Raw genomic sequence first — 16,710 nt, 5'->3', positions numbered from 1 at the left:
TTACAGATATAACCATAGTATATTATTTCTAAAGCTTTTCGCTTGAAGCCAATAACATGTTAATTTTGTTGGTGCGAGTTTTCATTTTTTCCTTGTTCATTTAAACATTTGTGTAATTAAAATATTGTGCAATGGAATTGTGTCTAAATTGTAAAAGCCTATAGGGTGAATTCAGAAAGTGGAACATCATATAAACTGGGACAGCTTAATCCTGAAGCATATATTTATTGGTCTGACAAGAGAAAATCTCAATTATTGTTATGCCACGTTCAAAACAACTTGGAACTCCGAAATCTCCGACATCAGTGCGTTCAAGACAACTGGGAACTTGGAGGGGGGGAAACGTTTTGAAGGGTCATCCAACTCGGAATTCCAAGTCAGAAACTCTGGCATCTTTCTCGAGCTCTGACTTTCCGACCTGAAGATCACTGATGCCTCGTTTTTTTCTGAGTTCCCAGTTGTCTTGAAAGCACCAACACTAATGCAACGTTCATATATTACTAGAAAACTCGTAAATGCCACACTTGCAAACAGGTTGTAGTTATGCACGAGCCATGTTTAACTAGTTAGTAAAGCGGACATTTCTGAGATTCCTAGTTCCGATTAATTTAGTTGCACAACACAAATAGAAAGACAGTTTGTAACAGTAAACAAATGCCCTTGCAGAGAAACCAACCACATGATAAAAATCACATCACTTCGTTGGTTTGACATCATAGAGGGGGCAGATGCCACGTTCAAAACAACTGGGTACTAGACCGAAATCTCCGACGTCAGTGAGTTCACATCAACTGGGAACTCCCGAAAGAAACTTGCTCTGAGTTGGGAAAATCGTTTTGAACAGTGATTCAACTCGGAATTCCAAGTCAGCAACTCTAACCTCTTTCTAGATATCCGATCTGGACGTCGTGATTAGACCTCGTTTTTTCTCTGAGTTCCCAGTTGTCTTGAAAGCACCAAGAGCAAACTTCAAACAGGAAGTTCACCTTACAATGCACAGTGACATATAGCTTTTTTTTCTGTTGGTCATACAACTCATAATGAACAGTGCCAAGTTGTGATGTAAATGTGCATACTACTGGTGCATCAAATACATTTTTTTTTTATGTTGCCAATATTATGTTTACATTTTGTAATTCAGCACTTTTTTGTTGTCCCGCTTTACTAAACATAGCTAGCTAAAGTAGGATAGTCTTCTAGGCTTTTCCAATGGAGGAAAGATCCGGTTTACATTAGGGAACACCTGTACTTAGGTTAGGCAAGGTTCTGGTTCTTGTAGTACAGTTTCTTGTAGAATTGTTATTAGTACTGTTATTTGAAGGAATTCAGAAAAAATGTGACACTTTATCTATCCAACATATACAACACATGATACATTTCTGAAATTCTCAGATGTTTCCTAATCACACAACATTGAATTGTTTTTGGGGTACAATTGGGACTGTAATAATGGTGTCCCAGTTTATCTAACCTGCTGTCTACCAAGTGAGAACTGAAAATAGGGTTTTGACTCAGTGTACACAAATGGGTGTGCCGCCTTCTGTGATAAAAATGTGTGTTTGTGCGTGATTATGAAACATTTTGAGGATTTCAGAAATGTATCATGTAATATGTTGGAGAGATGTCTGAAAAGGTTACAGGAGACTGAAGTTTGCCCGATTACTCTTCCCATTCAGAATTCAACCTAGTGTATCAATTCACTCACTTCACTGACAACAATTCAATTCACTGACAACAATGTTGGATGAAGGCCTATTATATATATATAGGCCTTCATCCATATATATATATATGAACATGTTAGGTTTAGATGTCTTCACTTATAAGCCTATCATTGTTTTTTTTTCTACAAAAGACAAGGGAACATTTCAAATGTATATTCAGACAAAAGAGCATCAATTCATAAACTCATGGATTCGGTATACACAGCAGATTATAAAGCGACTGTGTTGGATAATTAAAGGCGTTAATTAATTAAACAGGCATTAATATTAAAATGTTCCGATAAATAGCCTACTAAGCTATAGCATTTAACCAGCCGGTTTCTTCTCGAGAAGAAAACAAACAGGCTAGGCTAAAACGAATTATGCGCAAATACAATCCTTGTGGATCACAACCAAAACTTTTAAATCCTGTATTTTTGTGTTGTGTGAAATGATATTCAGAATTTGGCCTGTAGCTAATGAAAATCTATAGGCCTATTTAATAAATACATGTTTAATTTTCAAAACAAGAATTCAAGAATGAAAACAATTAGGCATATAGCCAAGCAATGATAGAATAACATAAACGTATTTTGAAAGGGACATATTTACGCTACATGTATTAAAATAATACAATTCTCCAGCACAGTTTTTCGGTGTTGACAGTTTTTCATTTCAATCCATGTTGTGTTTCCTTGTGCCTCCTCATATCCACTTTCCTTTGGAATCCTTTGCCGCAGAGGCCGCAGCCGAAAGGTTTGAAGCCTGTGTGCTTGCGGCTGTGCGTGATGAGGTTGGAGCTCTGACTGAAGGCCTTCCCGCATACCTGGCACTTGTGCGGCTTCTCACCTGATAATGTATACAAGTTGCATTATGAAAGTGTCAATTTGAGCTCTCCATATCTGCTGTGATTGTTCTCGTGCCTAATTGTCTGACTTTTAGAAGCATAATATGCATACCCACTGGGCACCGAGGTCAATTCAAGGTCTATTCCACGTTGGTTTAACGTAATTTAATTGAACTGACGTGGAAACAACATTAATTCAACCAGTGTGTGCCCAGAGGGAAAAGTTACTTTTTGTTTGGTTGACACTTTTAAATGACAGGCGTTTGTAAAATATTTTATATAATCTTTTAAAATCAGTAACTTATCTTTTGTGGTTGGTGCGGGATCTCTCACCTGTATGGATAAAGGTGTGTTTCTTCATGTCGGACTTCTGATGGAATCTCTTCCCGCAGTACTGACAAGGGTAGGGCCGCGTGTCCGAGTGGATAAGCAAGTGCGTGGACAGCGTGGACGAGCGCTTGAAGCTTTTGTCACATATTTTACAGTTGAAGCTCCTCTCCTGTGAACCAGGTACGATGTGAGTTTATGCGACATGTGGCCGTCTGCTCCTTTTAATTTCATCCATTGCGTTTTTGTCGTTTACGCATGCATTACACGTGGTATTGATTCCCAATAGGCATAGGAGAAAGTAGGCCTAAAGGTCCAAATATTAAGTGACATAGGCATTTGGGCCTTACCTGTGAGTGAACGCCCTTGTGTTGTTCGAGGCTCACTGCATGCCCAAACGTTTTCCCACACAATCCACAGGCAAAGGGGCGAGTACCGCTATGCGACCGACGAACGTGAACCTCTAACCCGTGCGGCGTCGAGAATACCTTTAGGAAAGGATGAAAGAGATGGTATTATGTGTTAATAAGTGACAATCACCCAATTGAAACCGAACAATTGTTTATCGTTGCCATACGTTTTGATAGATGAGTGTGGCTAGGCCCACCTTGCAACACTTGATGCATTTGTACGATCCACTTGGTTCTATACGGGAACAGATGAGATCGGATTCAGACTTGATTTCAGAGGCCTTGGTCTTCAGCTTGAGGTCCGAATATAACTGGTCGGCGTCCCGCATTCTATAGGTAGGGAACACCGTCGACCCAAAGTCCCTATAAAATCCAGTGTGTGGGCCCCTCTGTGCGTAAATGAGGGAGTTGGTGGCACCATCCTCGGATCCATAGAGGCCCATCTGTATATCGGGCTCCAGGGTTGTGGGGAGATTGTGTTGATATGTTCGCTGCACAAGGTGCCGGAGCTCGGAGCCAGAGTAGGCAATCCATGGGTAAGGGCGAAATGGAATGGCGAAAGGGTGAGCGTCGTCTGCTGACGGAGTGAAGCATTGTTCCGAATCTGGAAAACATTTGTACTATGAGTCGTCACGTTTCCAAATACTATTGACAAAAATAGGTCATAGTTATTAGATAATACATCCTTTAATATTCTGGTAGCCCATATTGAAGGATAAAAGTGCTAAAATATGAAAAGGAGAGGGACAGCCTCAAATAACCATGTTTGGAGATGCAGTGCGCATATGCGTAATGATGACATCACAACAAACTATAAACACAAACCTGGTGATGCAGATGGAGATGGAGGGCGCCAGTAGTCGTCATAGTCCGAGAAGCGGTCGCACACGCTGCCCTCGCAGCTCAGCGGGTAGATGGGCGAGTGGTCAGCCGTGTGCACCAGACGGGATTCGGGGGAGAGGTTAGGTGCAACCTGCGCGTCACAGTTCCCCTCAAACTCAACCTGCAATTTGCTTTCTATAGCCACAGAGAAAGAGAGCAAGGACTGGCACTTAACTCAAGCTCACAATATTCGTCATAGTTTTATATTTTATTTGTGAATTCTAAAAAGTAAACATAAATATTCGACGCGAATTTAGAGACATTTGAATCGTATCCATATCCAAACAGAGTTGTGTGTGACGTGCATAATGTATTATAATTAAGTCCAGGCCTAGGCATGACATACGTTGAGAGCAGCATCACAGATAGACATACCTGCGCATATATGGGCTAAAATAGTATCCATTCTAATGTAGTCATCATCCAGGTATCGTGGTTGGTGGTAGCTATGTGCTCGTTTACTCTTCACCAAAAATGACCTCGGCATGGTTACTCTCTGCTGTGTGACTGTCAAGATCCCTGGTCACTTGTGATGAAATCCTCTTCGTCCACACGGACCTATTTTATCTCTGGAAAGATTTGAATACCATTGGTTGACAGGTTCATCCAGCATAGGGATTTTTTGGCAGGAGATGAAGCATGCGCATTGCCCAAAGGCACCTGCGCGTTCACCAGGTGTTGTTAGACAGGTGGCCAGAGGAACTTACTGCCCTCCACGGTCTGCGGAGTGTGTGATTGAATACCACAACTTATCATATTTCAAAAAGGTCATTAAGAGGCCATAGTAGTTGTTTCCTTTCATGACAGGTAATATTTGAGTTTCTTCAGAATCAGATGACAGAATATCATTTGATACAATGATTGGTTTAAACGTGTGTGCATTGGGTTAAAATTGACATAATCTTATTGGAATTTCTTTGATTATGATGTGGAGTCTTTAGAATATTTTTTTCGATTTATTGGTTTAAACGTGTGTGCATTGGGTTAAAATTGACATAATCTTATTGGAATTTCTTTGATTATGATGTGGAGTCTTTAGAATATTTTTTTCGATTTAAAGCCCTAACCCTCCCTTCATTAATGGCCTATGCAGCTAGGCCCATGTCAATGTAAACGGATCCTGCGGTACCTTCTCAGAGCTCACCCACCGGCAATGATATCCCATTAATGACGCATGCACGGCAAGGTGACGAGCCCTCTCCATGCAACCGTCTGCATGTGCGGACCTGAGGTATCCCTTACTAAACCGCCGTCAGTTAACATGCTGGCTAATTCACCCGTATAGACCCAATAACTTCTTCCGAATGTATCTTATCCAAATGCGTAATGCAAAAGCATGTCAAGGCTCTATTGTTATATCAGTACCCACTGGGCACACTGGTTTAATCAACGTTTTCACGTCATTTCAATGAAATGAGACGCTCGGCTCGCCATTGATTAAAAAAAGTTGGAGTGAATTGAGATGTTGTCATTTATCCTATTCCAGAAATCACTAAGCTTCAAATTAAATCATTGCGAGGATTTTCGTGTTCAAAGTTGGTGTTCGACGTTGTCTGAAAGCAAAGTGATATCGATTTCTGGACGGTGTGGGAAAGAAAGTTGTTAGTTGAACCTGCAAGTACAACTTGAGATAAGCAAAGTTGGAACACATGCTCGATACTCATAGCCAAAGTAGTTTACCCGTGCTTATTATTATTTATTTACAGAGCCTTTTGAGTAACAACTAACACCTCCAACACATTGCAACTGCAAGTAATTGATAAATCACTTGACATCAGAAGTATTGCCCCCCCCCCCAAAAGTATTTAATTCATTACCTTAAAACATTTGACACTCAATCAACCACACATAGAAGCATTAACATTTAGTCTACATTGTTAAAATTGTCAAGAAACAAAACAGTTTCAGTTACAATTTTTGTTATTTAAGTCTAATGCATTGAGACCTACCCGTACACGGTGTCCACATGCGTAATAGACGCCACTTGCAGCGTTCCTTCTCTCTCATCTGAACACAGCAGCTGTGCGGCTGTCATGACCTTTAAACAGCTGACAACTTCCTGAACTTCAGATTTTTTTGCACAACTTTCAGTAAATAGACAGTGATTAGGCCTGATCACTAATGACATAAAGGGCTATTCTAAATAATTTGTACTCTTACTTCAATTGTTCTACCTTGTTTGACAATCAAGTCATATGAAATGACTTCAACCAATTTGATTTGATGTTATAACAAAGTTATACCTCCTCATGAATTAATAACACAACACCCAATGAATCATCATTTAAAAATTCCCACAGACAACTCATGTTCCAAAGCAGCTTTTCCATATCCCAATTTTACTCTGTTTGTCTATTTACAGCTCAAGGTAGGGCTGTGCGTTTGTAATGATGTTTCCAATATTAGACCTATGGGTTATGGGCTGGCTAGACGTATCCTTAGCTGTGACAGTGCCAATGCCCACACAGAAGCTGTGTAATTTCAGACAGATCCTAAACATTCCTTTAAATGGATCTCACAACTATTCATTATCTGAACTATTTGTGTACTGAACTGACCAGGCATCTTGACTGACATGAATAGCTCATTGTTGTCTTCTCTCCTGGTTTTCACTTTCCTGCAGGTGGAAGTTCACTTGATTAGAGGGCCTCCACCCTTAAAACCAGACGGACTGTCACTGGATGGAGTTCACTGGAATAGAAGGCCTCCAACCTGAAAGCCAGACGGACTGTCACTTGATGCACCAATGCCTACTCTTACACACAGGGCAGGGCATAGTGGCCTTCATTGTTTCTCTTTATGGATTTGATATCACATCTGGGTTCAAATAATTGAGTTGGCTTGATTGAGCATGCCTGGTAAAATTGAACCAATGCAATAGACCCAAGTGCAAACCTCTCCCATCTGGCACTCCATCAGACAGACTCAATCAAACACTCAGAGGATTTGAAAGATAACAAATCAAATACTATTTGAACCCAGGTCTGTGAAATCTGTATAATCTTTTGAGTTTTTGTTCCCTGAAGTTTTGATCTGCATCAAGATATCTGGAGGGAAAAATCCCATTTGCATGGGACCTCAGTGGAGGATGCACCTTTATGTGCCTTTTAGGGTCTTGAGAATGAGACTGATTAGACATAGCTTGACATGCACAATACTGTACAGACTTAATATGGTGTCTGAGGCATTAAGAGCATCAAGCAAACTAAGAGCATCAAGTGCATCAAGCCCAACACTCTGTCTTGTCTAATAATGACCATATAAGCCATTACAAAAATTTAAAGGAGTGCAAATATCTTTGCATCCTTTTGAGCAGTCAATCACAATCACACTGCATTGAGGTAAAGGCAAAGCAGACTGACCTTGTGCAGTGTTGCAGAGTGATATCTATCTGAGCAGAGCTGAAGGAATTGGAGAGTATAAACTCAGAGCCAGAACAGGAAATCAAACACAGTGCAGAGCAGGCGCTATCAACGCTGCGGCAGGTCATCATCTCGTCAGCCGGGCTTTTTTTCTCTCTCTCCTTTTCTCACCATCCAGAGACCCTGGTGGTAAACGCTACAGTCTCTCAGCCAAATATGTGATTGAAATAGCTGCAAAGAGTCGCTGTGATAACAGCTTGTGGTTTTTTTCTTTCAACTTTCTCAAACATGCTATAGAAATAAACGTGGGCTTTGACTTGCTGTCTCTGAACCACCAGTCTATATCTGCAGCTCAAGCTAATGTTCTTGAAACCATATCTGCGCAGAGAGAAAGTATGTGACTGCTGTTCCTGGAAAGTATATATAGTATTTTACCTGTGCAATGCTGTCGCTTCAACACCACATAGTCCCTGTGAATCTCTCAGAAGACAACTCAGTTCAAAACACTTGATTGTGCAATATGTTAGTTATTTGAGGGTTGCTTTCCAGACCCAGATTAAGTCTGCTACTCCTGGACTTAAAACATTGTGCTAAATGGAGATTCTCCATTGAAAGTGCTATTAAATCCAGGACTAGGCTTAAACTTGGTCTGGGAAACCAGCCCTGAAAGTTTCAACTGAATCTTCTTGACTGCAATCCACTCTAAAAGTGATGCAACAAGGAAAATGACTTTAAAGTCAGGTCTGTTAAGCTCTCGGGTGGTGCAGTGGTCTAGAGGCGTCACTACAGACCGCGGTTCGATTCCAGGCTGTATCACAACCGACCGTGATTAGGAGTCCTATAGGGCTGCGTCTCGTCCAGGTTAGGGAAGGCCGTCGTTGTAAATAAGAATTTGTTCTTAACGGACTTGCCTCGTTAAATAAAGGTACAAAAATAAGCCTACCACTGATAGACTAATCTTATGTATCTGTGGGTTTTATAAAGCCGAGCAGGTATTCTCAGACATTATCAACAGCTCAGTGGACTGTGAGCCTCCACAGTCCATTTTGTAGCTCATGTGACTCAAGCATGTTTGGATTCTTGTCCAATTTACCATAGAATATTAAGCTACACAGTGTATCAAAATAGTCTCCCCAATGTACGTCAAGCAGTCAGAGGCAGATCATGGGGGTTGGAATCCAGTAAGAGTGGAGTCTGTTGTGGAGCCTCCATCAGTGTTGAGACATCTCTATAAAAACCACACCGCTATCTAATCACCTCACAAGTTCCTCTGGCCCACTCACACAAACCACACAAACGTGAAGCGCTAAGGAGAAACACACACACACACACACACACACACACACACACACACACACACACACACACACACACACACACACACACACACACACACACACACACACACACACACACACACACACACACACACACACACACAGCACACACACACAAAAAAACACATGGACACGCACACACAAACCTTTAACTTCACCCACTGCCTCCCCTCATTCAACCACAGCCCAATGGGAACAACAAGCCAAAACTGACTGAACCCCCAGCTGCCAACTGCTCCCTCCAGATAGGGCTGCAATCGAGAACACAATGCATGATTTACTGTGTCGCAGTCGAAACAAAACCACAAGACAGTTCTTCTCTCAGAGGGATAGCATCTTGTTCTCCCTTCAAATCTTGTCATCTGAACTAGTAAATCAGTGGTTGTGAGGAAGAAAACCCTATAGTCCCCTTCTGTCCACACTATGTCTCATTTCTTTTCCAACTGTCCTACGCTCTTAGAAAAAAGGGTTCCTAAAGGGTTCTTCGGCTGTACCCATAGGAGAACCCCTTTTGGTTTCCACGTTGAACCCTCTGTGGACCGCGTTCTACCTGGAACCAAAAATGGTTCCTCAAAGGTTTCTCCTATGGGGACAGCCAAATAGCCTTTTTATGTTCCAGGTAGCACCTTTTTTTCTAAGAGTGTATGATCATAAGATTTCTTCTTCAAATCAGTGTGTATCTTTACAGTTTCTCCATCAATGAGTCATGCATGCTTCTTCTTTTGTTTGGGTTCCCCTGTATTGTATGTTATATAAGATTATGAATTACGAAGGTCAAGAAAGTGGACCAAACAGCAACTTCAATGTGCATTTTCCTTAAACTGCACAGAAAGCTAAACAATATACAGCTACAGACTGTAGGCCTATTTGGCTATATATTGGCATGATTTTGTCAATAATTAAGTTTTTGAAAACACTCTCTCCTGGACTTGCTGGATGCTATAAACAGGTTACAAATCACCTCCTCAGAAAAGGAGTACCTCATCAATCTGATCAACAAGACCCCTTGTTAGCAAGCCGCCAGGCCAATTTCTGGTTGTAAATCATCCAAAGTGGGCAAATACTAGGAATCTCATGGAAACAGACGTGTGGAAATCTACTCAGAGCTTCCTGGTTATTGTGCCCCTCTTTAGGAGCATGTTGGAGTTTGTTGCTGAGAGGTCAGGGTTCACAACCATGCTCTCCGTGTCGTGTGATTTTCTGATACACTTGACTGCGTTCAGTGCAAAGAGCTTATTGATTATTGGTTATTGATTTACAGCTCTGTGTTGAAGAGCTATGATTCATAGTAACATTGAAGTCTTCCTGGTAGCCACTGGTTACTGTCTTCTCAGTACATTGGTAGTTTTAATCTCCCTTGTTAAATATTCCTAACAGGACTGCTTCAGAGCTCATTGTTGATATTGATAAGATGTTTGACTTGTTTGGACAAAATAGACCCCATTTTCTACCTCATGCACGCACGCACGCGCACGCACACACACACACACACACACACACACACACACACACACACACACACACACACACACACACACACACACACACACACACACACACACACACATAGTAATGACTCCACGGATGTACTTTAATCTGTGTTTTGACTAGGATTGCAAAAGGAGGGTATAATATTGGAAAATGTCTCAGTTTACCAGTAAACCACCAGATTTTGGTATCTTTCAAAGTTGTTTTGGAATTTTATGAAATAATATCTAGTGGCCTTTTTGGCTACTTTGGATTATCACATCTGTAACTCTCTAAATAAAATGACAAAGCTGGAAAACGTTCTCCTAAATACAGGGCCTTCAGAAAGTATTCATATCCCTTGACTTATTCCACATTTGGTTTTGTTACAACCTGAATTAAAAAGGGATTGTATTTAATACACACAGACCCCATAATGACAAAGTTTTTTAGAAATGTTTGCAAATTTATTGAAAATGAAATACAGAAATATGTCATTTACATAAGTATTCACACCCCTGAGTCAATACTTTGTAGAATCACCTTTGGCAGCGATTACTGCTGTGAGTATTTCTGGGTAAGTCTCTAAGGGTTTTGCACACCTGAATTGTACAATATTTGTACATTATTCTTTTTAAAATTCTTCAAGATCTGTTAAGTTGGTTGTTGATAATTGCTAGACAGCGATCTTCAAGTCTTTTCATAGACTTTCACGCCGATTTAAGACAAAACTGTAACTAGGCCACTATGGAACATTCAATGTAGTCTTGGAAAGTAACTCAAGTATATATTTGGCCTTGTGTTTTAGCTTATTGTCCTTCTGAAAGGTGAATTTGTTTCCCAGTGTCTGTTGGAAAGCAGACTGAACCAGGTTTTCCTCTTGGATTTTGCCTGTGCTTAGCTCTATTCTGTTTATTTTATCCTAAAAAACTCCCTAATCCTTGCCGATGACAAGCATACCTATAACATGATGCAGAAAATATGAAGAGCGGTACTCACTGATGTGTTGTGTTGGATTTGCCCCAACATAACGCTTTCTATTCAGGATATTAAGTTGATTTATTTGCCACATGTTTTGTAGTTTTACTTTAGTGCCTTATTGCAAACAGGATGCATGTTTTGGAATATTTGTATTGTGTACAGGCTTCCTTATTTTCACCTTTTTCACTGTAATTTAAGTTAGTATTGTGGAGTAACTCCAATGTTGTTGATCCATCCTCAAAGCCATTAAGGTCTTTATCTGTTTTAGTCACCATTGGCTTCATTGTGAAACCCCTGAGCGGTTTCCTTCCTGAGTTAGGAAGGACGCCTGTATCTTTGTAGTGACTGGGTGTATTGATACACCATCCAAAGTGTAATTAATAACTTCACCATGCTCAAAGGGATATTCAATGTCTGTTTTTTTACCCATCTACCAATAGGTGCCCTTCTTTGTGAGGCATTGGAAAACCGCCCTGGTCTTTGTGGTTGAATCTGTGTTTGGAATTCACTGCTTGACTGAGGGACCTTATGTGTGGGGTACAGAGATGAGGTAGTCATTGAAAAATCATGTTAAACACTTATTATGTGACTCATTAAGCAAATATTGACTTCTGAACTTTTACATTTTTTAAATGTAACCTTTATTTAACTAGGCAAGACAATTAAAAACAAATTCTTATTTACGATGACTTATTTAGTCTTGCCATAACGAAAGGGCTGAATTTCAGCTTTTAATTTTTAATGAATTTGTAAAAATTTCTACAAACATAATTCCACTTTGACATTATGGGGTATTGTTTGTAGGCCAGTGACACAAAATCTACATTTAAATTCAGGCTGTAAGACAACAAAATGTGGAAAAAGTCAAGGGGTGTGAATACTTTCTTAAGGCCCTGCATAAACCATCAACTTAGTGAATACCACTAATGTTTAATAGAAGTGTTTCAGCATGACATAACCTTAAAAGATGTTTTACACACTTGTATTTATTTTAGTTTGTTGAAATGTCTTTAAGGTAAATGTTTTGGTGTCAAACTGGTGGCAGCTGTGAAAAAAAGTTAATAGTTGGAAGAGTTTCAGAGTTAATGGAAAATAATGCCATTGTTGATTAGATATTTTTTTTATTGATTAGGCCAAATAGTCTAACCTGTCTAACCTGTCCACGAAGACGTGGATGTCGATTAAGGCAGCCCCCCGCACCTCCCTGATTCAGAGTGGTTGGGTTAAATGCAGAAGACACATTTCAGTTGAATACATTCAGTTGGACAACTGACTAGGTATCCCACGTTCCCTTTCCCTATCCACTAGAAAGTAGACACAGATATTTAACAAGATAATACTCTACATTAATATATTTAAAGGTTATTCAAGTATAAATTACCAAAGTTACCATATATTGCTATAGATTACCTGCTAATTACCAAAATTACAGAAGGTTATCTTTGGTAGATCAGTTATCTTTGGTAAATTACCAGTAGCTTTGCAGACCTAGTTTTGGCAGAGAAATTTTCTTCTGAAAATAAACTCTGTCTGCTTCTCTGAATAAGGTGTGAGAAGTCTGGTCAAAGTGTCACATAGCTGACTGAGCACAACACACTTTTTCAAACAGGAGTTGCTAGATCTCAGCACCATCTTTCACTATTTCCGCTATATATTTGGCATGTAATTTACTTATTCCTTGTAGGGTAATCTATCGTAATGAGTAAGCTTTGGACAAATTTGCCTTTTCCGAGCCAGACAGCCCATAGTAGGTACTGACACAAATGTGGTTTTATGTAGGCCTTTATTGTAATTAGGGCTTAAAACCACTTTTGTGTTGAATGAAAAAAACTAGGACTTCACTGAATTGACGTTCTGCATCCACAGTCATCCTATGTAAGATATGTCTGTTCTGCTGCAGCACCAGTCAACCATGGGTGGCTTCTCACTCAACCACCTAGGCCTATTACAGGCACTACAAGATGACTGGACTGTACTGGATGGGCACTCAGGGCACGTGCCTCAGGGCCCTCGACCTTCAAGGGGGCTACCAACCGAAATATTTTTGAGGTTGGGGACCCCCAGATACCATAGGATAGCAAAATCTTTAGAATTACAAGAAAATTAGCTTTAAAACTATTAAATTATCACTCAGTCTCATGGAAAAATGTGTAGACTAGCAGGAAATGTGAACAATATCAAGAGATAAGCTATAAAACAGCACATTCTTTCTCTCTAACCCATTGCAAAAAGTATAGAATTGCAGGAAATTAGCTTTAAAACTGTACATTTTCTCATAGCCTCTTGACAAAATGTGTAGAATAGCATTCTAAAAAAAATTTCAACACACAATTTGTTGAAATGCATGAAGTTATCTGTTTTCACCCCCCAAAAAAGGTTGGTCCCCTGGGGCCCCAAATGGGGTAGTCCGGCTCTCCTTTCACAGTTGCTCTCTCTTGCGAAACCAGTTCTGCAGAACAGAGCTTGAGAATGGCAGTGACCTGTTCACTAGGACCCAATGTGACTGAATGACAGCAGTGATGTTCTCACTAAGAGTGAGAGAGAAAGATCTTATTAGTCATTTTATCCAGAAAAGGAGAAGACATTGGTTCCTTTTTAAGGGTTGAGTGATCTACAGATAGGGCTAAATTTGAACAAACTCATAGTGCGATGAAGAAATCTAAATGTTTTATCTTTCTATATCCTGAGACCGGGGTTTGAGTCGACCGGCTAGGCAGTTGTTTGTTATGTACTTGAACGGACATATCAAACTCTGGGAAACGTTATTTAATAGTTTATCCGTCATTGATGTGCTACTGTACTGTTATCTCTCTCTATATATATAATTATAAATGAGAAACACTGTAAAGTTTGCAATATAGTGCGAAGAGAACATAATTTGGCGAATCAGAATGCCGTACTGTTCTAAAACATTTGAATGTTCTTCAAATGAACTGTCGACCTTTTGGATCTTATCTCAAAGTCCGTTTCACAAACAAAGACAAGGAGGTGGGAAAAGTTTACATTTTAGGAGGACGGGAAATGTGATTTTAACATCATTTAATAAACAATGAATGATAGACAACTTCAATATGTATGGTAATAACATTTGTTTGGAATTTTCAAAGAGTCATCAATATTTCACCTTGTGAGTGAGGTACACACACAATAGTGATGTTTAACGTAAACATTTCAAGCACCCTGTCCTATAGTTGACCCCTGTGAGTCAGGACCTTCCCAAGGCTTAACTGCTGCATGAACTAGGTTGAATAATCAAAGCAGAGTGCTCATTGGGTGAGGTTACCACATATAGGTCAATGGTCTCTACTCATCACCACCGGCCCTACCAGGGAAGAGCTGGATCAGCAGACTGGTCATGGCTGCTTCAATGTCAAGGGAGACTCTGTCCCAATATATTCACACTAGCATACCATTTAGTATGAAGCAATGTATTGAACATGCATTCTAAGTGGTATACTTAGTATGGGTATTGCAATGTGGCCATTTTTTAAACTGCATTCCAATAGGTAACCAATTTTGGCAAACCTTAACTAATTTCTTATAGAGTTAGAATTTACCCTTGCTTACTTAACTGGGTGTGGCTGTCCCTGCCATCGGTCTCTAGGACAGCAGAGCAGATACCATGGCTGTCCCTGCCATCGCTCTCCAGGACAGCAGAGCAGATACCGTGGCTGTCCCTGCCATCGCTCTCCAGGACAGCAGAGCAGATACCGTGGCTGTCCCTGCCATCGCTCTCCAGGACAGCAGAGCAGATACCGTGGCTGTCCCTGCCATCGCTCTCCAGGACAGCAGAGCAGATACCGTGGCTGTCCCTGCCATCGCTCTTTAGGACAGCAGAGCAGATACTGTGGCTGTCCCTGGCTCCAGGACAGCAGAGCAGTACCGTGGCTGTCCATGCCTCTCCAGGACAGCAGAGCAGATACTGTGGCTGTCCCTGCCATCGCTCTCTAGGACAGCAGAGCAGATACCGTGGCTGTCCCTGCCATCGCTCTCTAGGACAGCAGAGCAGATACAGTGGCTGTCCCTGCCATCGGTCTCTAGGACAGCAGAGCAGATACCGTGGCTGTCCCTGCCATCGCTCTCCAGGACAGCAGAGCAGATACCGTGGCTGTCCCTACCATCGCTCTCTAGGACAGCAGAGCAGATACCGTGGCTGTCCCTGCCATCGGTCTCTAGGACAGCAGAGCAGATACCATGGCTGTCCCTACCATCGCTCTCCAGGACAGCAGAGCAGATACCGTGGCTGTCCCTACCATCGCTCTCTAGGACAGCAGAGCAGATACCGTGGCTGTCCCTGCCATCGCTCTTTAGGACAGCAGAGCAGATACTGTGGCTGTCCCTGCCATTGCTCTCCAGGACAGCAGAGCAGATACCGTGGCTGTCCCTACCATCGCTCTCTAGGACAGCAGAGCAGATACTGTGGCTGTCCCTGCCATCGCTCTCCAGGACAGCAGAGCAGACACTGTGACTCCACTGAATTGACGTTCTGCATCCACAGTCATCCTATGCAAGATATGTCTGTTCTGCTGCAGCACCAGTCAACCATGGGTGGCTTCTCACTCAACCACCTAGGCCTATTACAGGCACTACAAGATGACTGGACTGTACTGGATGGGCACTCAGGGCACATGCCTCAGGGCCCTCGACCTTCAAGGGGGCTACCAACCGAAATATTTTTGAGGTTGGGGACCCCCGGATACCATAGGATAGCAAAATCTTTAGAATTACAAGAAAATTAGCTTTAAAACTACTAAATTATCACTCAGTCTCATGAAAAAATGTGTAGAATAGCAGAAAATGTGAACAATATCATGAGATAAGCTATAAAACAGCACATTCTTTCTCTCTGACCCATTGCAAAAAAGTATAGAATTGCAGGAAATTAGCTTTAAAACTGTACATTTCCTCATAGCCTCATGACAAAAATGTGTAGAATAGCATTCTAAAACATTTTTTCAACACACAATTTGTTGAAATGCATGAAATTATCTGTTTTCACCCCCCAAAAAAGGTTGGTCCCCTGGGGCCCCAAATGGGGTAGTCCAGCTCTCCTTTCACAGTTGCTCTCTCTTGCGAAACCAATTCTACAGAACAGAGCTTGAGAATGGCAGTGACCTGTTCACTAGGACCCAATGTGACTGAATGACAGCAGTGATGTTCTCACTAAGAGTGAGAGAGAAAGATCTTATCAGTCATTTTATCCAGAAAAGGAGAAGACATTGGTTCCTTTTTAAGGGTTGAGTGATCTACAGATAGGGCTAAATTTGAACAAACTCATAGTGCGATGAAGAAATCGAAATGTTTTATATTTTATCTTATCTATCTTTCTGTCCCTGCCATCGATCTCCAGGACAGCAGAGCAGATACCGTGGCTGTCCCTGCCATCGATCTCCA

At 41.1% G+C, this 16,710-nt stretch overlaps 1 protein-coding gene across 2 annotated transcripts; it reads right to left on the bottom strand.

Moving 5' to 3' along the window:
• Positions 1-205: 205 nt before the first annotated feature.
• Positions 206-7,617, bottom strand: LOC112227097 (zinc finger protein Gfi-1). Of its 2 annotated transcripts, XM_024391938.2 has the most exons (8): positions 7,532-7,617; positions 6,728-6,881; positions 4,545-4,738; positions 4,113-4,304; positions 3,485-3,891; positions 3,228-3,365; positions 2,884-3,049; positions 206-2,552 (listed from the first exon to the last, which is right to left on the bottom strand). In XM_024391938.2, exons 3-8 carry the CDS (start codon positions 4,654-4,656, stop codon positions 2,374-2,376), a joined length of 1,194 nt encoding a protein of 397 aa, XP_024247706.1. In that variant the 5' UTR covers positions 4,657-4,738; positions 6,728-6,881; positions 7,532-7,617; the 3' UTR covers positions 206-2,373. The 2 variants fall into 2 exon arrangements, with proteins under 2 accessions (XP_024247706.1, XP_024247705.1); XM_024391937.2 differs by lacking the exons at positions 6,728-6,881; positions 7,532-7,617 and adding an exon at positions 6,119-6,646.
• Between the last annotated feature and the right edge of the window lie 9,093 nt (positions 7,618-16,710).

The sequence above is a fragment of the Oncorhynchus tshawytscha genome, linkage group LG28 (assembly GCF_018296145.1).
Source record: "Oncorhynchus tshawytscha isolate Ot180627B linkage group LG28, Otsh_v2.0, whole genome shotgun sequence".
NCBI classification, from domain to species: Eukaryota; Metazoa; Chordata; class Actinopteri; order Salmoniformes; family Salmonidae; genus Oncorhynchus; species Oncorhynchus tshawytscha.
Note: the sequence above shows the minus strand (reverse complement) of the source record. Positions and strands in the feature narration are given on the sequence as shown.